Source organism: Erpetoichthys calabaricus, chromosome 13, assembly GCF_900747795.2.
Source record: "Erpetoichthys calabaricus chromosome 13, fErpCal1.3, whole genome shotgun sequence".
Taxonomy (NCBI): Eukaryota; Metazoa; Chordata; class Cladistia; order Polypteriformes; family Polypteridae; genus Erpetoichthys; species Erpetoichthys calabaricus.
Genome location: NC_041406.2, coordinates 119,843,426 through 119,870,903, shown reverse-complemented (window position 1 = coordinate 119,870,903; position 27,478 = coordinate 119,843,426). Strand labels below are relative to the sequence as shown.

The following is a 27,478-nucleotide window of genomic DNA, read 5'->3' as shown; positions in this document are numbered from 1 at the left end:
GGAAGTAAAAATGTTAAGTTTAAATACACAATGGGAGGTCTGAAAATCAAAAGTACACCTTATGAGAAACACTATCAACTGCCAGACAGTGTTCAGAAGCCATTAAGAAGGCTAACAGAATGTTAGGTTAAATAGTACAATCTGTTGAATAAAAGTGTAGGGAGGTTATGCTCAAGTTTTATAATGCAATGGTGAGGCCTCATCTGGAGTACCACATACAGCTTCTGTCTCCAAGCTAAAAAAATGACATAGCAGTGCTAGAAAAAGTCAAGAGAAGAGAGACTAGGCTGATTCCAGGGCTAGAGGGAATGACTTATGAGGAAAGATTAAAAGAGCAGTGCCTTAACAGTTTAAACAAAAGAAAATTAAGATGAGACATGATTGCAGTGTTTAGAATTATGAAGGGAATTAGTACAGTGGATCAAGACTGTTTTTTTAAAATGAACACACGGAAACAGCTAGAAACTTGTTAAGGGTAAATCCATATTACTAACCGAGAATGGTAAACCGGATGGCATGGACGCAGGTTTACTAACTAAACCGGATGGCATGGACGCAGGTACACGGCGATGGGACCATGAGACGTACTGCGCAGGCGTGTACAGCGCACGTCTCATAAACCGCAATCGAAGTCGTATCCACCGCGAACGAAGGACTCATGGCCCAAAAACGAAACAGCTCAACTGACGTGAATGAGAAATGAAGCAACAAGGCGCCCATAGCTAATGACTACCGACACAGCCACGCCAAAAAGAGGATTCTGCACTGCAGCCCGGATTCAAACGGAAGAGGCTACAGCGGCCCCACAGGTCCACAAAGATAGTACGAAGGGCACAGGCGTCACCGCCATATTGTGAGTGGCACTACTGCGGGGTGAGGTTAGGAGTAAGGTGCTGCTTGGGATTGTACAAACCGCTGTGACACTAGAATCCCTGAAGCCTATGAAAATGTCATAATGCAGGGCCACGTTAAATTTCTTCTCACCTCCCCATCAGCATCTGTGCTTTCCAAATGTGTCAATCAGCAGTGGCAGCAAGCAGCCTGCTATCACATACCCCACCAACGCAGATGAAGTTCTCCCAGCTCAAATCTGTTCATCTGGGTGTGAGGTGCCTTGAATTGTATAGAGTAAATAATATATCATTATTTAACATATATATCAAGAGGTTAGCGGTTAAAACCTGGATTACTATTATATAATAAAAACATACATCTGATTTGAGTCTGTAACACCCAGTGTACATTTTTGCAAACTTTAAGTTATTGCTGAAGGGATATAAGCAGGCACACAAACGCTGGTGAATCATGTCGTCATGGTATCTTGTTGTCATTTGAATTTTTGAAATTCAGTTTTATTCTTGATTAAAAGCACACCTGTTTTGTTATACCTTTGCGAAAGTGTTTATTTCATATTCCAGTAACAACTTGAATAACATCAAATCTGTCTCTGCCTCTCTCGCGCATGCACACACACATCCATGTATTTGAAAACGCTATGTCTTTTGAACATGAGTTGTCATTTGAACATTGTTTTTTCCCCTGATCTGGCCCAGTCTCCAAGTTATGGTGCAAGGTACTGAGAATGCGGTTATACTTCTTTTTGGGCACATTAACTGTCAGCATGGCACTCCCAGATCTAAACACTAGCGTGGAGAATAGCTTGCATACTAAAGTAACTTTAGCTGTAGGTGGAAGTTTCACTTTATTCATGGTGCCAAGCTGAGTTGTGTTGCTGTGCAGCAGTCTATTAGCCAGCGAAAGCAATGGGAAGAAGTTGGCTGTGGTTATGATTCTGCCTTTGTCCAGAAACGGCTCCATAACCTTTACAACCACAGTCTCTGAAAGTCTTTCTCCCATGAGACAACTGGGATTTGTTTTTCCTAAATAAGGAGTGGCATCGCACATGCACTTTGTCTCCAAATCTGCCGCAATGCAAAACTTTATGCCAAATTTGTCAGGCTTGGTTGAGATGTATTGCAAGAAAGGATGACGGACCTTGGTTGGAAACAGTTGCTCATCAACAGTAATATGTTGACCTGGGTTGTAACTCAAGACACAGTTCTCAACAATACATTGCCAGATGTCCAAGATCACAGCAAATCTGTCATTTTTCACAAGTTCTGCATGGGTGTCTTTGTTGTCAAAGCACAAATGCCGCATGATACTCTGATAGCAGTCACGGGGCATTTGATTGCCAGTACAACAAACAGTTCTCACCAGGTATCAACCACAGCACCAACTGTGGTCATCCCTGCTCTTTTGAAAAGAATGGAGATAAATCCCATTAATTCGGAGAGGGAGAGGTAAGTTCGTTATACCACGTGAACATGACGGAGAGAATAAAACTGAATTTAAGAAAAAAAAATAGGGAGCAAAAATTTACAACGGGTGTTACACACTAAAATCAAATGTATGCTTTTATTATATAATAGTAATAATAATAGCAGCTCACTACTCAAAACGGGGAGAACCAGGGCTTGAACCCGCAAGCTCTTGATTACAAGGCATCAGTTCTTACCTCTACACCAGCCAAGTAGACACATCGGCTCTCTGGCAATTGATACAGTATTTGAGCTTGGCTTTTTACTCTTTGACAGCAACATGTAAATGGAATGATTTCCTTTTCTTTGGTTATATTCCTGAATAAAAGTGCACTTGTTTAGTTATACCTTTTGCAAAAGTGTTCTTTTGATATTTAGACTTCAGTCTTCACACATTATACATTTCACTTCAGCATTTTGTCAATTATTACTATAACATGAAAAACATTTTTGTTTTAGTTATGTGTTCAACATTTCTTGCCTTGCATTTCCTGTCATCCTACATTTACCCAGATCGTTATAGACAATGAACACACATGAAATGTATGTATTTCAAGTAATGAGATATTACTTATCCTGTACCAGTACATGCTCCCCAACTTAACTTGATACAGTTCCAGGTTTTTTGGGATGGGATACCAGGCTTTTTGCTGCTTGTGCTGATTGAAAATTTGCAAAACAGAGACACTGATGAAGAGGTGCGAAGAAATTTATGGTGGCCCTTAAGGTGACTTTTTTCATATGTTCCACGGATTTTAGTGTTAAGTGTGATGTAGCAGTTTATTTTCTCTTTGGGGACAAATAAAGTATAATCTAATCTCATTTAATCTAATCAAGTGTCTGATAGCCCCTGATGGGGCAGGTGACATGCTAGTTAAACTTAGGGAGGTGTTTCTTGAGGTTGCAATTGGTTGAGGTATCCTGTGATGATGGAGATTGCTTCTGGGTGCTGGTTCTCCTGCTTACAACTGGTGGCATACAGCTCATCCACCACTGTCACAGCTGGAACTTCTGATGAAATGTAAACAGCTGTGGTAGCAATAAAGAAAACTTTCACGGCAGGTAAAAATGTCTCCACTTGATCATTAGATATTCCAAAAGCAACAGGACAGGGAGAAACCTTCCATATCTGTGTATCAGGAGCTGTTTTATATATAGAAGAAAAAAAAAACACACCACCTCCCTTTGTCTTGCCAGTGATAGCCATGTTGAGATCTGAACAGAGAAAAGCTCTGAGGTTGAATGGCTCTGTCTAGAGTGTTTGGGCTCAGCCAGGTCCCAGGAAAACAGAACACACTTGTTTGCTGATGGCCAATATTGTTCCGTACGTATGCAGCGTTACACACAATATGTTCAGGTAAGTCTTGGACACTGAGGTTTACTGAAACGTTACTTCTAAGATTCAACAATATGGTTAAGTCATACACTATAAAGCAGCTTGTTCCACGCAGAAAAATTGTATATCCATCCTATAAAAAAAAAAAAGTAGGGACAGAGCAACACATATTGTGTTACCGGGATCCTGAGTTGGTCTGTCATGTGGTGGGTGCAGCAATGCGCTCTTTGAGCGCGTGCTCCCAACTCTCTCTCTCACTATTCAGCACCATCCTGTCTTAAACATGAGATTAGACGTTTTTCTTGGCCATCAATACAAAAAACACCATTTAAATGAGAGATTAAAATATTTTATGGGTGAAATAATCCTTTTAAAAACAAAACAAAAATGAAATTGGATTATATCATACCCAATGTACATTCAAACATTTTCTACCTTAAAGAATATGTAAAAGTTTACCTCATCCAAAATCTCCCTGTTCCTCTGTAGCAACTCTGGTAGATCTCTTATAAGCTGATCAACCGTTTGCAAGCCCCCCTGCTGTATGACAGCTCTAGATTTTTCTAGGATGGACTGTGGAATGCTGTCTCCAGAAAGGTCCTCCAAGGCTGCGGGCAGATTCAGAGAAGCCAGAACTCTGAAAAAAGACAATGGCACACACACATACACATTTTATATATATATATATATATATATATATATATATACACACACACACACACACAAACATAAAGTATAAATTTAAAAAAAACTGTCGACAAATTCAGAGACTGAGAGAAACAGAAACGGACAGTGTGCGTGCATCAATGAAAACACCACAGTAAATTACAAAAACTGGAAGTAAATTAAGGTAGGAATAGATATTCCAAATGTCTGTACCTCTCACAGTAAGAAAACAAAACAAAAAGAAAAATATCAAAATCAAACTAACAAGCACATATGAGTCCTCAAAAGTCAATTGTTTATGTCTTCATAAAAGTTATGTGATAGTCTTACCCATTTGACAGATTAGTGGCTTCTCTCATTTGGCCTATTAATCTGTTCACCATATCAGCCTTCCTCTGATTGTACACAGTTAAAGCTTGCTGAACAAGCAAAGGAACCATCTTTTCAAAAAGATCTATGGAAAAAAAAATTTGATCAAACTGTTTAAATTTCTACATTTTAAGTTGCAAATTGTTTTTGCCAAAAAAATCTACTGAAGTGTATTGTTGTTATGACAGCATTTCTGATTAACCTATCAAGTGGTATTAGGTAGCATTGTCCTGCCCTTTGATGCTGGACTGGGATACATTCAATGTAATGTCTGCACGTTCAGCCTAGGTTAGTCTGAAATTCTTCCCAGTTCAAAAGTTTTGGAAAATTACAGTGTGCCTTTTAAGTGTTCCACACACATGAATTGTATGAAAACGGACTGATATGCCATTTAGGATAGGTACCCACCTGTCACCTACCAATTTTGGACTATTTAAATAAATAAAGCCAAGATCCTGAAAAGCACAGCCAAACCATTTTCTCATTTCTTTGATAGCTGTTATAAATACTGTCGTTTGAAAAGTGATTTTGAGCTTAGTTCTGCAGTCCACTGGAAAATATACTACCAGTTCCCAAGGAAATAAAAAGATTGGTCCAATTGGGTGCTCTTATCTCTTCCTTTACTGGATCTAAGAATCTGAATAACTATAATTTATAGGGTTCTACATTGACTTGCGGCATGACAAAATGGTCAAGATGATGACTCTGAAGTCACTCTAGTGTTACATTTATTACTTACAACATAATCAAAGATGGATGAGCTAGTTGGGGTGAGGGGAACAAGGATACTTTAAGAGATTACCTTATACTTCAAAAATAAATTGTAATGTTTTCAGTCTATAGCTCAGTCCTTTCCCAAAACCTTAATTTGTCATTTTTGTGGAAGAAATGTTCAGCTCTGAAATTTTCTTTTTAATTTGTTCAAGGTAATTCTTGTTCATATTAGAAAACGTATTTGGCCTTTCTGTTTCTATAGCAGAAAAGAGGGTTTACCTTTATCGTCGTTATCATTATCCTCATATGGTGTAGTTTTTTATAACACATTCCTTCATGAGTGTACTGTGGGGGCTGTTAGAGACTTAAGGCAGGAAATTCTTTCATGTTATTTTTCAAATATCTGATAAGTATTGTATAAATCAACCAAACTGGTTACTACCAATTTTTTATAAAAACTACTGTTTTGTGTTTCTTTACTATTGATTCAAATCTGTTGGTTTACATGTGTCTAGTTATGGTACATTCTAATAGCTTGTTTTATACATTCAGAATCAATGCAACAGAAAACATTTGAATTTGAAATACAAAACTTGAGATTATTCTGAAATATTTTATATAATGAATATAGGTACTGAAATACCTACATATAAACGGCATCTTGACGGTAGTAGCATTTTGAAATGTGCAGAGTCCATTTATATTCCTTGTTCCACATCCAAGCAACATTCAAAACACTGCTACATTGATAATAGGGATTAGCATTACTTTCTCACAGCTAGAAATTCTAAATTCAATGTTTGAATCCAAGTCTGTTTGTTATATCTGACCATTTCACTTTTGTGTGGCTTGTAACTGAACAGCATCTCATCCAGGCTTGTTTGCTGTGTGATGCTGCTGCAGCACACTCCATCCCATGTTCCTGAACAAGACATAATACTGTATGTTCAAAGACAGATGGACACATTCTATAGAATAACCTCATATTGATCTTTAGATATTTTAAATTCAAACTGTTTCCATAAACAGCAAAAATAGGCAGACACAGATGTTCATATTTCTAATACTAAATTAAAAAAAATATCAATTGTATTATTTTGAGTTCATTTACATATGTTCATATTCTTTGATTTTATTCAAGTCCTTAATCTACGCTGTATTTTACAGAATTTCTAAGGAGCCACACCCATCTTTTCATAATCTGGAACAGCCACATCTAAACAGACTGTAGTGATGTTTGATATGAGAAAGCAAAGAAACAAGTAGAGTTCATCTAAAATCAAAGTTGGCAGCCGCTCATATCTTTGTGATAACCATACTTATTGTATACAGCTCCCTTTTAAGAGAAAAGAGCAAAAGAATAACTGCTAACAACTGCCCAACCAGTTCCTGTGCAGAGTTTCTAGGTTATGGTATGGTGAGGAAACAGACAATAAGGACGGACATGAAAGTAGAAATACTGTTTCTGTGAATCAAGAGTAGGCATTTGAAATGGTTTGCAAATATAATTAATATCCATTATGAGTGCCTGCCTTGGCAAGTGTACAAGACACAGGCCTGACATAAACACTGGAAGGATTTCCTCTATCTTAGGAAGCCTGGCAACAACACCTGTGAACAGCCTGAAAACTGCTTTTGGGGATTATGTTTCCTGGTATGACTAGGGGGCTTCGCTCGCCAACCCCCTGTGTTTGGTGTTCCGGATACACACCTTTAAGATTGTTGCTATTTCATTAATTTCACTTTTATTTCAGAACTTACGTAAAAACAATTATTTGGAATCCTTTGAGTCCCAATGTGCTGAATCCTTTAAATGAGGTCCGTGAGACATGTGTTTAATGACTGTGTACCATAATTCAGGATAGGTTTTGGAATTCCAGCAGAGACAAAGCGATCCACATCATCAGCAGTTATTAATTTGTTTTGGAAAGTAAGCAATAAATGCATGTGAGGTAAAACAGCCTTACAATATTTACATACATCTGACATATCACCTGTGTCCATATATTCGATCAATATTCGCCGTTTAGTTATTTCTCAGAGTAATAATTTCTCTTTTTTTGCGCTAATGCAATGTTTACGTTCTTTGTTTGACACTGTCGTTTATTTCTGCTTTCATTTTCTGTATCTTGCTCTGAATGTGCTTTGTGCCCACGTTTTTGTTTGAGCCTTTTGAATTCCAGTTTTCATTATCTGTAACCCGCTCTGCATGTGTTTGGCCTCCTTGCATTATAACCTCTTAATGACGTTCTACTTTGTTGTCTACTCTGTCTTTCGCCTACCCCTGGCGTTTTGAACCCGTGCCTGCTGTTTACAGTTAGTAATATGGGTAATATGGATGATTGCACTTACTGTTAATATGGAGCGTTTTCTGTGGCTGTACTGTTAATAATGCATCACTGTAATGAGATTCACCTATGCTGTATAGTTTGTACGTGTGAGGATGACGTACATGTAATACGGATCGTTCGTTTATTCTTATTACCCATCAGGTGTTGCGCCTGTGTTATCTGGGTTGTACTGTTAATATTGTATTACTGTAATGTGATTAAAATATGTTGTTTTGTCCGTATTTGTCGGGTTTCCGTATGATGTCGGGTGTTTGCTTGCGGTTTCTTAGAAGTGCGTGGATTCTGCTGTGTAGTGTGGACGTTTACTTCTGTTGTGCGTTGTAGGCGAATACGCCTTTCGTAGTATCTGGCGATTTCCGTACTACAAATCGCTTTCCGTACTATCTCGGGCTTGATTTGTGAACGTACGTGGACTCCGTAGTCTGTCCCGTTTCACTCTGGGGCGGGGATAATGTGATTCAAATATGTTGTATTGTCCGTATTTGTGGGGTTTCCGTATGATGTCGGGTGTTTGGTTGCGGTTTTTTTTTTAGAAGTGCGTGCATTCTGCTGTGTAGTGTGTACGTTTATTTCAGTTGCGCGTTGTAGGTGAATACGCCTTTCGTAGTATCTGGCGATTTATCGGGTGTTTGGTTGCGGTTTTTTTAGAAGTGTGTGGATTCTGCTGTGTAGTGTGTACGTTTATTTCAGTTGCGTGTTGTAGGCGAATACACCTTTCGTAGTATCTGGTGATTTCCGTACTATCTCGGGCTTGATTTGTGAACCTATGTGGACTCCGTAGTCTGTCCCGTTTCACTCTGGGGCGGGGATAATGTGATTCAAATATGTTGTATTGTCCGTATTTGTGGGGTTTCCATATGATGTCGGGTGTTTGCACGCACTTCTAAAAAAAAAAAAACGCAACCATTCTGCTGTGTAGTGTGTACGTTTATTTCAGTTGCGCGTTGTAGGCGAATACGCCTTTCGTAGTATCTGGCGATTTATCGGGTGTATGGTTGCGGTTTTTTTAGAAGTGCGTGGATTCTGCTGTGTAGTGTGTACGTTTATTTCAGTTGCGCCTTGTAGGTGAATACGCCTTTCGTAGTATCTGGCGATTTCCATAGTACGATTCGTTTTCCGTACTATGTCGGGCTTGATTTGCGAACCTTTGGTGGACTCCGTAGTCTGTCCCGTTTCACTCTGGGGCGGGGATAATGTGATTCAAATATGTTGTTTTGTCCGTATTTGTGGGGTTTCTGTATGATGTCGGGTGTTTGCTTTAGGTTTTTTAGAAGTGCGTGGATTCTGCTGTGTAGTGTGGACGTTTATTTCAGTTGCGCGTTGTAGGAGAATGCGCCTTTCGTAGTATCTGGCGATTTCCGTACTGCAATTCGCTTTCCGTACTATCTCGGGCTTGATTTGTGAACCTTTGTGGAGTCCGTAGTCTGTACGGTTTCACTCTGGGTCAGACGGCTGACTCCTGTGTTTTGTGTGATGGTGTTGTTGCCTATGGGCGCGTTGCCTCATTTCTTATTTCTGTCAGTGGAGCTCTTTCGGTTTTGAGCCGTAATCTCGGGCTTGATGTGTGACTCTTTGTGGACTCCGTAGTCTGTCCCATTTCACTCGGGGGCATGGGTCTGACTCCTCTTTTTTGTGTGCTATGGGCGCGTTGCCTCATTTCTTATTTATGTTAGTGTGTGTACTCCGTAGTCTGTCCCGTTTCACTCTGGGGTGTGGGACTGACTCCTCTTTTTTGTGTGCTATGGGCGCGTTGCCTCATTTCTTATTTCTGTTAGTGGAGCTGTTTCGTTTTTGAGCCGTAACTTCTTTGTTCTCGGTGGATCGCGCGTTAGTTGAGCTGTGTTGTTTTTGAGCCATTACTCCTGCGATCTCGGTGGATCACGCTGTTTCGTTTTTGAGTTTATGGGCGCGTTACCTCATTTCTTATTTATGTTAGTGTGTGTACTCCGTAGTCTGTCCCGTTTCACTCTGGGCTTCCTTCGCTCTCAGCCCTTAAAAATTTTATCAGGACAATAATTTTATACGTTCAAGATGACACGTCAACGAAAAAGCGAAGAAGAAAGAGCATGGACAAACATTCGAGAAAGTTGTTTTATTTATTAGAGAGAAAGAAACGATATTCACTCACAGGCAGTTATTAGCTGAGTTGTCACAATACAAGTCCAAACACTGAATCAAAATACAATGCGATCTTGAAGAAAAGTTAATTCCAAATATTGTTTTTTATAAAAGTATTAAAAATAAAAGTGAAAATAATGCATATGTAACAATTCCCATGAAAATAACAATCTCTTTAAATTGTACATCTGGGAAACCAAACCTGGGGGTGGGTGAGCGAAGCAAGAAGGGGGCAGATCCCCCTAGTTTGGGAAAAAAAAAAAAAAAAAAAAAAAAAAAAAAAAAAAAAAACAGGCAATTGAATTAATCCAAATGACATTCCCTTTGTTATCTATGCCTGTTTCATGCTCTTGTCAGAAAATTTTTGCATTTTCATATAGATGAGAGATTTTTTTTAAAAATGGTACAAATGTGGACAGGATTTTTAAAAAAACAAAGGAGTAAAACTCCAGTTTTAAAATATATCCGGGAACATGTGGACAAGGCCTGAGAAATTCAAGTGAAGCAAACATTTGGTCTGTACAGCCTCAGAGACCTTCCTTTCAACCCATCTTATAGTACATGGCCAGGTTGTAACCCTTACATAATATGGTGTACAAAGACATTACAAGGGGAATGATTATTCCTTCTGCAGTTCTATAAAAGGCACAAGTACTAGGGTACTGTACCATGTTAGCCATTACGGATGCAGCTGCCTGAAGATGGGGCCTGAGTTGCCTCAAATGCTTACATTTTATTGGATAACTAAAAAGATTACAATATGCGTCATTTTGGTTGACTTCTCACTAAAAGGCACAAGTAAAGCAGATAATCATGTATAAAGAGATCAAAAAAGTTAAACCAATTCTGGACATCCCCCTCCCTGCTGTACCCCTTCCTTGTTTGCATCTGCATGACTCTGACTAAACCAAAGGCTTTTTTCTTTTGCATCTCTGGGTGGGGCAGCTCTTTACCTTACAAGTACAACTCACTGTGACAGTAAACAGACTTAAGCTTGACACATGGAAAACTCAGGAATATCCACATACTCAGAGACAACTGCATGAGACAACCTGCTGATTGACTTTCTGCTGTCACACAATCCAAACAGTTTGGGAAAGCATGACCCCAAAAGACTTATCAACATAAAGCCCTGGTGTGGGTGCCATTTAGTGGGGCTTGAACTCTTACATCACAGGAAACCTTCCAGGAACAGACATTGTGTATGATGCACTATACAGGAAGACACATCTATTCAAAGTCCTAATGTATGCCTTATTTTTTGTGGCAAAATATTAAAAAGTGTGAGTATGGCACACTGTCAGTAAAAGAAGGCCAAGAAAGTAATATCTACATATACAAATTAAAGTATATAACCCCAACTTTCCAACACTGATTTCACTTGAGAAGCAAAGAACTTTTCAAGTTCCATATATATATATATATATATATATATATATATATATATATATATTGCTGAGCTTTGCCTTCTGCCTTTAAAATGCAAAGGAAAGAAACAATTTAACAATCCCTTATAGGCAAATGGCCACAGCATATACAAATGAATGGTCTTATTTAACACTAGAATTACCAGAGCCTACGAAAAAACCCGTAGATCCGTCCCACCTTAAATTGCTTCTTAAATCCTTTCGCACTTCTCCGCCATCGTCTTTTGTCTTCTAAATGTGCAGATAAAGACAAGCTGCAAACAGCCAACTATTCCATCCCCCCAGCGACTTAGAACATGCACAAACTTCTCCCAGCTCATGCCTTGATTGATTATCTGGAAGTGAAGTGGAGTTTTAGAGTGGAAATAATAGATCGTTATTTGGAACACATGCATTTCATGTGTGTTCCGTTTCTACAGTAATCTGTGTAAACACATTTTTAAAACAAACGTTTTTCATATTCTAGTAGTAAATGACAAAATGTAGGCATAAACTATATAATGTATGAAGTCTGAAGTCCAAATATCAAAGAAACACTTTCACAAAAGGTACAAATATAACAGAACAAGTACGCTTTTATTCAAAAATATAACTGCAGAAAAAAAAGCTGCCTTAGAGTGTGACATTGACACTCATTTACTACGGCAGCCCCGTGGCGCAACAGTATCAGTTGCTGACTGGGAATCAAAAGGTCACGAGTTCGATCCTGCACGACTTCCTTTTGAGAAGTGAACTGCTCTTATTTTTACTATTTTAGAATAAAAAGATACATTTGATTTCAGTCTGTATCAGCCGGTGTAATTTACGATATTTGTAAAGGTTAGCTTTGATTTTGGTTTTTTTTATCCACTTTTCATTCTCTCAGTCGCATTCAGGATCCTTCCCTACCCCATCTGACACTGCTGTTTTCACATAAAGACGCGCTATAGCTCTGCAGTGTATCACAATACATACGACCGCATGATTTTTCCCCCAATCTTGCCAGTCCCCACATGTTGCTGTATGCTGTTTCTTTTGTACTCCAGGACATGCAGAGGAAACATAGTAAAGAGCAGTAACTTGAGCACTATATGCAATCATCAGACACTCCCCATCTGACACTGCTGTTTTCACATAAAGACGCGCTATAGCTCACCCAAGGAGCGCCCTTCCTACATTTACGACATGTGTACTTGTGTTGCAGAGTACACACCTCTCTGTGCTATAGTTCCTATTAGACTGAACAAGCACCTGTAATTTGCAGCTCTATTCATTATCTCAAAACAAATATATGTGACGTTTTGAAGAAATCATTTTATGACGCGAATAGTACCAATCAGAAAACATCGTCTGAAAACGAACAGCGTCAGATTGGGTGTGATTTATACTGGCGCTGTTACTTAGAGTCAGATCAGAAGCTGAATAAGCTCCTGTTCTGACTCTTAAGTAAAAAAGTATGAATTAATCAACAGAAATAACCGCGATCAACATTTTAAACTTAACGATTTACAGTGCATACCAATTTATAAATTTTATGTCCGTTTGAGGCTACAAAGAAAAAAAAAAAACACTTCCTCCCCAGCGGGGAATCGAACTCAAGTCTCTATGGCGCGGCAGGGCTGCCGTGCTCTGAGTCAGCAAATCTCAGCATTACGCCACGGAAGGTGTTGTGACATCCTTGAACCTTTTGTGAAAGTGTTTATTTGATGTTTGGCCATCAGGCTTCACACATTCTATAGTTATGCCTACATTTTGTAACATTACTAAAATATGAAAAAGTTTCTGTTTTAACAATGTGTTTACACAGATTACTGTAGAAACGGAACACACATGAAATGCGTGTGTTCCAAATAATGATCTATTATTTCCACTCCAGTTAAGTCACTCCCAGATAATCAAACAAGGCATGAGTTGGGAAAACTCAGTGAACGTTTTGCGATGGTGGGGGATGGAATAGCCGGCTTTTTGCTGCTCGTGTTAATCGGCACATTTAGAAGACAAAAGAGAGGTGAGAACGGTTTTAAGGTGGGCCGGATCTACGAGTTTTTTCGTAGACTCTGGTAATTCTAGTGTTAACCTGGTGATGTTTCACTACCAAGCCAATCTGTATAAAGTCAAAGCTGTGGCCAGCAGAGCAGTGCACAGGATATGCAAAAGAAGACAGGTAATCCACAAAGTCCTAGAGAATGGTTTTTCAGTTCTATCACAAACCTGATAGGTACAAGTCTATCTGCAAAACATGCACCAGAAAAACGCGGCAATAAACAGTAGACCCCCATGAAAACGAGGTTCAGGGTTCGTGGCCTCAGTCGTTTGCAGATTTATCCTTAGAACCTAACTAGTAATTGTTAGCAGAAACCACAAATATCCTCCACAATTTTTTTATGGCTTTTTTCGTGGCAATACTGCACTGTAGAGAGAACAGAAAGCAACCATAGAGGAAAACGCGGCTTCAGATGGTGAAAGTAGCCAATCCGAGAGCGCTGTACTCTACTAGAATTTGAAACTGTAACTCCCAGCAGTCCCTACAGTGGCTCTGATTGGTCTTCTGCTGAGGGTGCAGGGGCTGTTGGGGGTCAAAGGATGTCAGCACGGTTTTTAAAAAGGGGGCCGGTGACCGAAAGAAAAAAAACGCTTTTTTAATTTGTGTTTCCAGTTCCTGTCTCTCTGCCTGCCTTCTGTTGGGTTACCTGTACTTATTCGTTTTGTCGTGGATCGTTTCGTGGTTGGGGTCTGGATTGTTTGCCGTCTGCCTGTGTACATGAGGACTGTAAGTGGATTCATGGCCATCCTGCGAAGTAAGGAGCGCTCCTGATCCTGTCCACCCGTCTGCACCATTTCAAGAACTACTGGTAGGACTATCTTTACATTCCCATTCAATGTGCAGATCTCTGGACTATCTATTTTCATCATTACATTTCATCCGTTGCTGTTTTTCATGGACTTTACTGTGTGTGTTTTGTTGATGCTTTGTTGTATTTAATGTATAATCGCCATAAGGGGAACAGGGGTGGTATCGTTGTTTTCATTTGTTTTCATTACATTCTTTATTTGCTGTTTGATTACCGATTTGCTTTGTTTTTGTCTCTGTTTGTGAGTGCGTGCAGGTCGGATCAAGGCTGGGTGCGTCCCTTGAATCTCCACCATAAAAATAAATAAATCACCATTGTGAATCTTAGCGGTACCGGACCACTACAGCGTTATTCATTTCTCCTTGCTGCTGATTGACTGCTGCTCTGTGACACATCTCCAGATAAGTGTTCTCGTGTTTTCCGTTTTGTTCTTCTTAATCCTTAAACCGCTGCAACCAGCTATAGTTGTTTCCCAGTACCATTTGCCAGCAGGTAGGAGCCGAGTATATTCGGCGACGTACATTCATTGAATGCTGCAATCGGCTATTGTCGGTTCCCAGTGCAATTTACCAGCATGCCGGAGCTGATCAGTCAGTGCCGTACATTCGTTGAGCAGCCAGCTCATGACCACTGCCGGCCCCTTCAGCACTGCAGCCTCACTGTCTCTGGGATTCAGCCGCTGCACTAGACTAGCCTGCAAGTATCAGTGTTTACCTCTGTGTGCCAGTTCAAGCGCAGTTGGCTTGGTGGCATCCGTTGCACCTTGTACATATTGTTCTAGTAGTTTTTTTAAATAGTTTTTACAGTTTATTAGCAGTGTGTAAAATGATCAGTGTTGCAGTAATTGTGATGCTTTTTGCATGAAAAAAAAATGCGTTCCATTTAAAATTTCACTTTTTCTTTGTGAATTGTGACGTTTACTTAAAAAGTGCAGCAAAAAAGTATTTGGCGTCCAGGGATGCATTAACCCCCAAGTATGTGGCAGTTTAAGGGTTAAAGCCCCACAATGCCGCCAAAAGTCCCTGCACCTTATAAGGCTTCTGGCAATGAAAATGCACTTGCATGAATTACAGTACATATAGCAGTAACATCGGTATTTTACATTCTAGCACTGCGGGTGCCATATCAGTATAGTATACGGGTTTACCTTTACATTCTTTTTTTAGGTAATGTATTAAGCTGAGGTTGAAATTATAAAAATAGGCATTTTTTAAACCACATTAATAAGTCGCGGTTTTTCACAATTCGCAGGTGCTCTAAGGAACGTTACCCCCGCAAATTTTGGGGGTAAACTGTATTAATGACAACCATGTGGAGTGCTTAAACACCAGAAAAAAAAATCAGGACCCACTAACAAACCCACTCGAGTATGAGAGTATGTGGCATTATAGAAAGACAAGGATACTTTACCAGTAAACTTCTGACTCATGGGTACTGAGATTGCTGTGGGTTTCACCAGAACAGCTTTGCCAATTGAGTCCATGTCCTTGAGATCTGGAACTCGGTCATGATAAATGAAGTCATTGTCCTTTCTAGCCGCTGTGAGAGCTCTGTTTATTTTGTCTGAGAGATCTTTCACATTAATGTACTCATCATAACGAGATGCCACAGTCTTCACCAAATCAGCTGCGTGCTAAAGATAAAAATACAGTTAATGAAAACACAGAATTAAGACGATCGTTGCAGTTAAAGCTCATGAAATTAATCTGAAAAGATGGACACTGACAATCTACCATGTTTCAAAATGTGAAATAACCCCTCATAAAGCAGTGTCAAAGAGTGCTAAGACAAGGAACCTTAACTGGTTTGTCAGTCACTGCAACCTGGGCAACAATACTTCTTCATTAGAGCAAAAGTTCTCTGGGATCCACGGCCTCTTTTTTACAATCACATTTTTAGATTTTACAGTTTGGCATACAAGGACTTTTTTGTGGTTCTAGATCATGGGTGTCAAACTCCAGGCCTGGAGGGCCGCAGTGGCTGCAGGTTTTTATTCTAACCCTTTTCCTAATCAGTGACCAGTTTTCACTACTAATTACCTCCTTTTCCCTTCATTTGAATAGCCCTGTTTTTAAGGATTCAGTCCTCTCAATTGATTCTTTTCTTCTTTAAATGACAGCCAAACAGAAATGAGATGTGAAACTAGCCAACAGATGGCCAGCTAAACTGGGGTTTCAAACTCCAACCAATTTCACTCCAACCATTTTCTTAATTAGAAGCCAATTCTTGCTGTTAATTAAACCCGTTACTTAATTCTACGGTTTGCTGCTGCTCACATCTGCTACAGCAAACATTAATCAAACTGTCGATTTTCCATTTCTGATTATTGACCTGAGAGATCAACCTTACCGAGACCCTCACCTTTCTTTATATTCAGATAATGTGGTTAGCTGGTCACCTGTTTGCTCGTTTTGTGTCTCATTATTGTTTGGCTGCTAATTAAGGAGATAGAAACATCTAAGGGGTCTGAGTCAAGTTAATTAAAACTAAGGCAAAAGAAGTTAATTAGCAGCAAAAACAGGTCACTAATTAAGAAGGTGGTTAGAATGAAAACCTGCAGCCATTGCGGCCCTCCAGGACCGGAGTTTGACACCCCTGTTCTAGATTGTTCCATATTAATTCTTTGATACCTAAGCTTTACTCCAGAATGCCTGATGAAGTGAAGCAATTCAAGGTCACCTTGAATCTAACGTCATGCTGTGCTTAACAAGCGGCAACAGGCAGAGGCCATTTTCTAAGACAAGCAAATAATACAAAAAGGTAGGAAAGTGCACCATGTGCAACACATGGATCTGCTTACGTACACAGACCATATAAATAAGCAGAGAGGATGATAATAGGGCATGTACACACAGCGGAGAAAACTTGCAGACATGTCGAGAGGAAACCATACAATTTAGATAAAGAAATGATACCTATCAGAATGAAGGCACCTATCTTTTAGAAGAAAGTGTTCAGGTACCAAAACTTTGCCTAATGACTGCTATGCACTACACAGTGCTACATCTATGCAGTATAATTTAGGGCTGAGGCAATGGTCGATGAGATCGCCCATCGCCAACTGGCAGGACACATCATTGATGTCAATTGTTTCTTTTTGTTTTTTAATATATTGCAGCTCACTAGAAAGCTGTTGGGCACTCATATTCACAGAAGGATGCATGTGACCTTACAGTGCTATGCTAGTCTCACACACAAAGTTTGAATTAGAAGAGTGCAGGTATATAGTGCTCACAGATGCAAGAGTTCATGTGGATTCTCGCATTTTATACCTTTCTTTTAGGTAACTCTCTTTTCTTAAAATGATAGTTTACTGTAGCCGCACAAGCTGGAGTTCTCTGGAGACTTTTTAAATGGTCCCCTGAAGTTGCTCATTTGCATGATGGAATGTCAGCTCATAGCGTGGGTGACTGAACTGCAGGCTAACGCAAATTGTCAGCAACAATACAATATTTTTTATTTAGCATCATTTTTCTAACCCGCTTATCCTAGGCAAGGTTGCAAAACAGCTAGGGCCTATCACTGTGGTGTTATATTCTATATAATCTATGCAGTAAGATTCGGGGACATGGCAAGGAAATTAACAGTGTGGTGATGTTTTTTAGTCTTGTTCGCAGTACTTGAAGTGGGCAGGTATCAGCAGTGCTCAAAGCTTCAAGGGGGCTGATATCATATTCTAAAATATGCTCCAAACTCCAAGGGAGAGTTCCCGAGTCGTCACGTAAAATTAACAACGAATTCGGAGAAGCAACAAGATACTGCTAATAATTTGGTTCCACCTCAAGCACTGCATGTGGGCAATGGAATGTAACTGTACTGTGTATACAAGATAATCTAAAATAAATCAGTCAAACACTACAAGGTCGTTATACCAATCAACAGTTTTCATTATGCACTTTTTGTAGCACGTCGTTTGCACACATAAGAAAAGAAAAAACAGGCACTATAGCCAAGCCACAATCAGACACAATGAAGAAAGATTTTTTTTATTTTTATTTATTTTTTTTTTGGAATAATGCTTGCTGAGTCACTTTCAACTGAAGACACTGCATTTGAGTGAGTACAAGCAAACAGAATCTTCTTGTTTCCATAAAAAAAGGACTTATTCACATCTATTTTATGATGAGGCAGGTTTAATTTTAGAGTTTCACCTTAATATGGCATCGTGATTTGTAGCAATTTTAAATGAACTTGGAACAAATCACATTATAACATTACCAAAAACCGTGATGTGTGCTAAGTCAGTGAGACAACAAAAATAACTTGTGTCCAAAGCTAAAATGCCTGTGCACCATTTTCCCCCAACCTCACACTGCCTAGTGTAGAACAGCTAATTATTCATGATCCACAGTCACCTCTCCGTCTTTCCACTCAAGGCCCCCTCAGCAGCCTGAAGTGATGGCATTGTACATCATCAATGTATTCAAATGATTATATGAACTTTAAAGAGCTTGTACAGCCATAGTATGATTAAAGAAAAAAAGCATTTCTGCAGGTTGTTCACAAACCAAGAAGTAGTTCAGATCCTTCTTCACATAATGCTGTAAATTAAAGACTAGCAACTCGTACTCACACCAAGTTCAGATCCATGTTCACACAGAGTGGTGAAAGGAGACCTAGCCAATTTATATGTATGGAGCAGAGTTCATTTTATATTGAGCCCTCATCCATTTAGCAGCCACAATATGCAATACTGAGTCTATTCTGCAAATCCTCTATAGTAACTAACATCAACCACTATCATCTTCCACTCTACCCAACCCATGTCAAACTCACAACTATTTTAGGCCTTAGTAGCTCTCATAGTTGAATAATACAGCTTAAATATCATTAAAAGGACAAAGCCTATAAGAATTACCTGTAGTCTTCCAATCTCTTCACCAAACTTCTTTTGCTGCTTGGCCAGTATAGACTGATGGAACTCTGCGTTGGCCTGCATGATGCAATGCTTAGCAGCAAGGACAGGCAGCACCTCCTGGAAATAAAAATACTGACCAGGGGAGAGTCCAACCACAAACAAGCACAGACAACACATGGGATGCAGGAGGAGGAGGAGGAAGGAAAAAGGGGTGAAGGAGGGAGAAAAGAAGGAAATGAAAATTAATAGTTAATGCTTGAGTGGTGAAGTCAGCAGGGATTATATTGGCTTGAACATAAACCTATTCAAGTAAGTGTCTGCATGCACAACATCAGAACAACCACCTAGGCAGAACAGGAAAAAAACACCGTTATCAGAAACTAAGTAAACACTAAGTAAACCATCTGTGCTATCAAAATAAAGGCTTCTGTCTACACACTATCCCCCTGTCTAATCTATGCCGCAACCATATACTGTACATTACATCTATGGTAGCACTAACAAGAAAACATCCTACTGAATTAAAAGGTAATGATTATATCCGACTCACAGGGGCCTTATATCTGCATGGTACATCAGTCTGCAGAAATTTGAAGGCAAACAAACAAAATCCCCTTACATAACTTTAAAACTGAATCTTACCTTCTGCCAGCTCTATGGAAACCTACATTCACTTCTGACCTAGGGGAAGGGTTACAGGGAGACTTGAATACTTCTCAAGATATAGGAAGACGCTCAACTGCAAGTGCTTTCTTGGGAATTTTATGCTGATGGGATTTTTCTACATTAATGAAACTGAATGATTCATGTTGCAATTATGTATAATACTCAGTGTGGTCGCTGAAAATCGGAAACGACAGGAGATAGACACCAATGTAAAGTAAAAAGCAATTTCTTTATTCTTGGTGAGCAGAGAGGCTGCAGCAGCTTTAGTGGGTGAGACGAAAATACAAGGGATGTGAAGATTTTCTGGGTAAGGAGTTGAGGAGAGGAAAGATTCTAGCCAAGGGATGTCAACTTCAGTGGGGATATATTGGGCAGTGCAGTGGAGAGTGTCGGGGACTTGGAGGTGGGGATAAAGGCAGGAGGGGAAAGTATGGAGGGCTTTAAGGAGGAGGATGTGTGGGGAGATGTTTAGGGTCCAAGCAGCAAAGGAAGGGCGAGGGGGTCGGAGAGTTTGAGAAAAGAATTTGGGAATCGAGCCATAGAATCCTTGTTCAGACAGAGAGACTGAAACAAATAGTTTGGTCATGAGATCTCATTCCAATAAGTTAACTGGACACAGATGATTTAACTGGAATCGATGTGTCAAAGGAGAACTATCAGTGGAGAGTTGAACGTGAAGAGGCTTGGAAATTGATAGGGTGTGAGGTTGTCCTGAGGCAGTAAGGACGTTCACAGTGTCTTTCGAGGCAGGGACTTCCAACAGCGATAGAGTTGAGCGGGTAGCTCCAATGTCCACAAGGAAGACAGTTTCCTTGCCATTCACTATCAAAGTCAGTAAAGGATCTGCATCAGCATGACGGGTGAGCAAGGGAAACTGGAAAAGATGGCTGGGGGTCCCTGCTAAATCCTAGGACCAGGGGATGTCACTGGGTTCCGGGAGTGGAGGTGGTGGTGGACTCTTGTTTGGGCAGTTGCATCGGAAATAGCCAGGCTCACCGCAGTTGTAGCAGGTGTAAGGTGTATGGGACTGTTCTCATGACATAGGCCTCTGGGTGAATGGGCTGGTGGATGTGGAGTGCTGGAACCCACGTTCCCTTCCTCATCCTCTCCCTCCGAAGGAGTTGCCACGGCCACGGCCTTGGAATCCTCTGCTTCTGCCTATTCCCCTGGTGTAATACTGAAGCCGTGCCGCTATCAGTTTAGTCTGTGTATCAGATTCTTTTTGTTTAGATTGTCTCTCAGCATGGCTTTTAACTTCCTTAAAAAGTGGCACTTTCCCAGCCTATGCAAGACGTTCTGACTTTGTTCTGTATGTCGCTTCTTAATCCCAAGATGAAAGGGGGAATGGCAGCGCAGTTTCGATCTTCGCTCTCTTGCAGACCGGAATGATTAGCCATCAGGTCTTGAAGTCTATGAGCCCATTCGTCGACCATCTCATCCTTCCGCTGCTTAGCAGCGATATGAGTGACCAGTCTGTTCCCTTTTCATATTTTCCTGCAATCATGGCTTTAACAAGTTCCCATTGTTCTAAGAATTGAGGCTCCTCATTTACATTCCAGTTTAAGGAGTCATTCCATCTCCAGGCAGTCCCGTTTCCTCTGGTCCCATGATTCACTGTTGCCCAGGTGGTGCCTAGCTTTCGGCGTAACACCTCTGTCCACTCCACAGCATTTGGCTTATACATGTCGTCCAACTGCTGAAGTGATTCTATAAATTTTAATCCACCTACTCCCTTGGGGTCTGGTAGTTCTGACACCACATCTTTTAACTTTTGTCCCAATTTCGATGTATCATGACCGTGGTGGGATTATTAGCTCCTGCGGGTTGATTGGAGTTGTGCCTGGGGTTGGGACTTGTATTAAAGGGCAAGAAAACTCAGGTCCGGGATTCTGCTGCTTTGGTGGAATGAAGCTGCATCCCAATCGGGGGCTTAGGTGTGATTGTAATGTTTGGCTTCTAGTATGGCTAGAAATCGGGGATTGAAATGGAGTATGTGACTGAGGTTCGGTATAACCTCCAGACTGGGTCTCTCTGGTTTCGTCATCCGGGTCTGAATGAGGGGACGGGTCATAGTGAAACTGTTGGTCATAAAAGTTTGTTCCGGGTGGATCTTCGGCTACTAGAGGAGCCGATGGGGCATTTGGAGGAGGTGGGGAGTGGATGATTGGGCAAAGGGGATCCTTCTTATCCGAATTCTTTTGCCTATGGTCTGGGTCTGGCTCCATCTTATTCTTTTGTAATGCTAATAACATGTTCTATTTTTCTTTTCGGGTCTTAACTTCACCAGAAAGCATCTCATTGCGCTTCTGTATTGCCTCAATTGTTCGATCTTTAATTACTAGTTCCCATCTATCAAACATATCCATCCTATAGGGACCCCGTTGGTAACAGCTTTGGGTGTTTCTGCATAAGATTTTTCTAACTTCCTGAATCTCTGAGATGTCCCCAGTTCCTTCGATTGGCCATCTACCACCACTTTGCTTATTCCATTTTTTACACACTTTCTTAAAGTCTAGTCCTGTTTTCTTTTCCACTACTTGTCTAGGCAAGCCCCACTTTGGGCCCTTCCTGGGTTTCATTAGCCTTCCAAAAATAATCCTTCCAACAGTGGCTTTTGGTTCCCTAACGGAATCTTAACCGGTTTACTATTCGTTTTCCCCATGGCCAGTGAGTTTTCCACAATCTTTTTGCTAAACCAGCTCCAATTGTCACTTCACTCCCAGTCCTTTATGTCCCCTGGTCCACTGGGATGATCAACCTGATTAGCGGACTGACAGTCTCAGCCGAAGACCGCTGATTACTGCTGGTTAGATGATCAGTTCCCTGAGCGACCCGTTGGGTTCAGGATATAACCAGACCGTTAGAGTGAAGAATCTCGCCCTCCCGCAACAGTGCTTTTTTACGACCACGAAATGTTCGGTTATTTATCTATTCTTCCCACTCCCTTCCTTTATTTTGCTTTTAAGCCTCTAAGAAACGACTTCTCCGTTTTCTAGGGAGTGTACTTAACATTCATAATCTTTCCACACTGTTTTATTTCCAGGAGCTTATCTATACATTCCGGTCCACTCACTGCCTGGTTTCTTTTCCCGGGTCGGACTCCCTCAGTCTACACACCAAGAATTTTCCTCCCATCTGGAACTTCCCAGTTCACTAGACTTTCAGGAAAAAGTCAGAGGAGGACAAGGACTCCCCACGCAGGACTCGCCAGAGGCAGGCCAGTCCTAACTTTTTCCAGAGCTGGTCCTCCCGATCCGGCTGGAATCAGTCCTTTCACCGGTCCTCTGGACGATCCCGCTCAAGGAGTAGCTTGGCCATCTCTGTCCCCTTACGGGCCACCAGAAAACTGGTCGCTGAAAGTCGGAAACGACAGGAGGCAGACACCAATGTAAAGTAAAAAGTAATTTCTTTATTCTTGGTGAGCAGAGAGGCTGCAGCACCTGCCAGCTCAATTTGCTACAGGCAGCCAGCCTGCTAGCTGGAAGTCTCTCCTTCCTTTATACCCAAGTTTGTTTACGAGAATAAAAAGAGGAAGCGTGGTAGTTCATTTCGAGGTCATACATAGATTGCTATAGCCCATGTTCACATCCTGGATTGAAACGTGCAAAAGAGCACAGTGTTTCTTATAGATAAAAGAGTTGTCAGCATATTCACAGTCTTAGGCAATACACCTCTGCTAGCTTGCACGTACATAAGTTCAGTTATAGCAAGTTTGTCCTAATGGTAATAGGGTGTATGCAGCTTCAGCAGATTTAGACAATGCCCACTTCCTTATTCTTTTTGTACGCACATAGCATTATATCAAGGGTTACATAAACGTTGGTTCAGTACATTACATTAGTTAAAAAGAAATTACATTCTTATAGCTTTAGTATCTACATTAGATTACATTTGTTCGGTTAGCTTAGCACATGGTTATTTAATACATAAGTGTCACGCTTCTTATAGTTCTATTAGCACCATACTTTTATTATTTGGAAAGGCTGAAGCACCTTAATTCTAAATATTCTTTCTCACCAGCAACTCAGTGTGACGATGCGGGTTTACTGCATACACCCGTCACCGTCAGTAATGTTACCGATGAGCTAAGCAGTGAAGCAACAACATAGCAAGGGGATGGTGAAAAAAGTGTCAAGTGCTTTTATTAAACAGAACAAAAACAAAGTGTCCACAAAGTGCAGTGATTCAAATTCTTCAAATAAGTAATCCATTAAAATCGAGTGAAATACGTGGAGGTAAAAAAAAAAAAAAAAAAAAAAAAAACAATAGAAAAACAATCCTTAAAAACGAGGTTAAAACAACGCTGGAAGCAGTCCTTTAAAATACAATTCAGAGCCCGCGGCTTCTTTTACCCTAGCGTCTCGCCTGCTTCTCCAGTTTGGGCCCTGCAGCAGGCGAGACGCTCTCTCTGCAGCTGACATTCACTCCTCTCGACCGGTCTGGAGGCCTCCCGATCCTGGCTTTGGTCGCGCACTCATCCCAGTCAAGTCCCAGTCCCAGTAATACCAGACTTGGTATCCTTGATGACCAGGACACTCACGTCAAGGACTTCACCCACCAAGCCTCTTGTCTCCTGAAGTTGACTGACAGCATGCCAGGGCGAATTGCAGAGGTCTTGAAAAAGAAGGGCCAACACTGCAAATATTGACTCTTTGCATAAACTTAATGTAATTGTCAATAAAAGCCTTTGAAATTCATGAAATGCTTGTAATTATACTTCAGTATACCACAGAAACATCTGACAAAAAGATATAAAAACACTGAAGCAGCAAACTTTGTAAAAAACAATACTTGTGTCATTCTCAAAACCTTTGGCCATGACTGTACAATAAAAAGTAATTTCAGTTGACCAGTACAAATCTAGTAGAGCAGAAATTTTACATATCGACTTGTGGCAAAGGTGGTATGCAGTTACAGTGCCATGTTTAAAGTCACTGGGATCATCTGTATGAGCCATTCAACTGCCTATGTTTATTAATAGAGATTGCATGGCTTTGTGCTTTATTTTATGTACCTTTTAACAAGAGGTGCCTTAGGTAGGCAATGTGGTATAGTGGTTAAGGTTTTGGACTTCAAACCCAGAGGTTCAAATCCCACTACTGACACTTTGTGACCATGAGCAAGTCACTTGAACTTCCTGTGCTCCAATTGGAAAAACAAATGTAACCAATTGTATCATAAATGTTGTAAGTCATCATGGATAAAATGTTGTAAGTCATCATGGATAAAGGCGTCGGCCAAATAAGTAAATGTAAACACACCTGAACTCAATAATTTGGAGGGGTGTCCACATACTTTTGGCTATATACCTTTTTATCTATTTTATTTATTTCATTGATCACTCCTACCACTTTCTTTTATGTGGACTTGTTCTTTTTACTGTTTTTTATCAGTATGCTGCTGCTGGAGTATGTGAATTTCCCCTTGGGATTAATAAAGTATCTATCTATCTATATAGTACACTTCATAAGTTTGCAACTTGTCACTAATTATACAGTTCTGGGACAGGATTTTATACTTACTGTCATATGATTTCATAGTTGGTAATGTTATGGCTTCACAATTACAAGAGGCTGTTTATATATGCCAACCAAGTCACTATCTGCATGTGTCTGCACATTTTGTGTTTAGTGTGTTTTTTCCTCCTGATTTTCATACCACAACCGAAAGTTGTGTGCAAGTTAGATGAATTGTAAATTTTAAACATATTCAACCTAGAGTGTCTGTGTTTTCTGAGCGCATGAGTTGATACCTGCTTTACGCCCAAAACTGCCAGGATAACCTAAAGCTCCCTAGAACCCTGAAATTTCTTAAGCTGTTGCAAGAATGTATGGATGGGTTTCTGTTTACAAATACAAAAAAGTAATTATCTAAAGGGAAAAAAGTTTAATTTAGAAGACATTGAGAAAAGTGAAAAATAGTTAATGTGATATTGCATTTTAGAATTAAAATCCAGTATTTGCAATAGACACAAACGACAATCTGGATTTTGACAAAATAGACTAATTTAACAAAAATTACTTACTTTAGCTAGCACCACAGACTATGATCAGATCACACAATGAGATTGCAACGCTAAACATGCCAACTGTTTCAGAGACAGATATTATTAAGCTTATGATAATTTAAGAAAAATAATCCATGCGTGTTTTATGCAGCCACACAACCACCACGCCCCCTCGCTAAGCCGCGAGCGCGGTGATTATTTTAAAAACTGGCCTTTAATGGGAGCTGGGGACCCGCTTTACCACACTCAGATACATCAAACCCATTCATACATATTAACACTAGAAATACCAGAGTCTATGAAAAAACTCGTAGATCCAGCCCACCTTAAAACCATTCGCACCTCTCCGGCAGCGTCCTTTGTCCTCTAAATGTGCCGATAAAAACAAGCTGTTATTCCATTCCCCCACCGACTTTGAACGTGCACGAGCATCTCCTAGCTCATGCCTTGATTGATTATCTGGGAGTGAAGTGGAGTTTTAGAGTGGAAATAGATCGTTATTTGGAACACACGCATTTCATGTGTGTGTTCTGTTTCTACAGTAATCTGTGTAAACACATTTTAAAAACAAACGTTTTTCATATTTTAGTAATAAATGTTACAAAATGTAGGCATAAACTATAGAATGTGTGAAGCATGAAGTCCAAGCATCAAATAAACACTTTCACAAAAGGTTCAGGAACAATACAACAGCTTCCGCGGTGTAGCAGTAAGATTTGCTATCTCAGAGTGCAGCAGGCTTATTTCCCACAGAGATCTCAGTTCGATTCCCTGTTGAGGAGAAAATGTTTTTTTTTTTTTCTTTTAAACCTCAAACGGACATAAAATTTATAAACCGGTATGCACTGTCAGTTAATGAGATCATTATATTTTCATGTGGGATGCTCCTTTTAAAATTTTTTTTAACCATTGAGACTGCAATTAACATGAACAAGTGTCCTTATAACTGTTCTTATTTTTAAGATCCATAACACACAGACAGGCAGAGCACTGTGTAATAGAGACAGACAAGCAGAAATGTCACTAGATATATAAATAAACAGGGAAGGCACATGTACTGAAAGAAAAAAAAGATCAACATGTGCGTTGATCCTGCTGCACTGAATAAGCTCACACACTCTAACATTCACCTCACCCCCACCCCGATCTGACTCTAAGTAACAGCGCAAGTACAGATGCAAACCAAGTGTATGTGTGTACTGTATAATATTAATAAAAAGAGCAGCTTACTACTGAAAACAGCAAATATAGGAGTTAGTGGGGGATCGAACCGGAGACTCTTGATCACACTTGGTTTGCGTCTGTACTTGCGCTGTTACTTAGAGTCAGTTGGGGTGGGGGGAGGCGGTTGGGGGTGATGTTAGAGCACGTGAGCTTATTCAGTGCTGTTGATCTTTTTTTCTTTCAGTAATAGCGCCAGCATAAGTCCACACCCGATCTGACGCTGTTCGTTTTCAAATAATATTGCGTTAGTGCGATGATGTTTTCACATATATTGTCTCTTTCTTTCAGGTATGTAATAGAAACCACAGCACAGAGAGAAGCGTGTACATTGTAACAGGTACACACGTTGTAAATGTAGGAAAGACGATCCTTGCATGTGTGTGAACTGTTAACATTTGAATCTGATGATTGCATACAGCACTGAAGTTACTGCTCTGTACTATTCTATCCTCTGCATGTCCTGGAGTACAAAAGAAACAGCATACAGCAACATGTGGGGACTGGCAAGATAGGGGGAAAAAAAAAACACAGTCACTGATTACAAACCGCAAGATGTTATGCAAATGAATATGAATAATATGAATAATGTT

The 27,478-nt window shown here is 40.2% G+C and overlaps 2 protein-coding genes across 3 annotated transcripts in view; both read right to left on the bottom strand.

The window, feature by feature from the left end:
- Positions 1-27,478, bottom strand: part of pdcd6ip (programmed cell death 6 interacting protein) — a 266,698-nt gene that overhangs the window by 41,977 nt on the left and 197,243 nt on the right. Inside the window, exons 7-10 of one of the 2 annotated variants that reach the window (XM_028817538.2) lie at positions 18,992-19,123; positions 15,544-15,766; positions 4,654-4,777; positions 4,117-4,294 (exon numbers count right to left, since the gene is read on the bottom strand). In XM_028817538.2, coding sequence (XP_028673371.1) covers positions 4,117-4,294; positions 4,654-4,777; positions 15,544-15,766; positions 18,992-19,123 — 657 coding nt within the window. The remainder of the gene's footprint in view (positions 1-4,116; positions 4,295-4,653; positions 4,778-15,543; positions 15,767-18,991; positions 19,124-27,478) is intronic. The other variant, XM_028817539.2, reaches the window with a different exon arrangement.
- The window catches only part of arpp21 (cAMP-regulated phosphoprotein, 21), a 511,143-nt gene that overhangs the window by 443,544 nt on the left and 40,121 nt on the right, over positions 1-27,478 (bottom strand). The window lies entirely within an intron of this gene.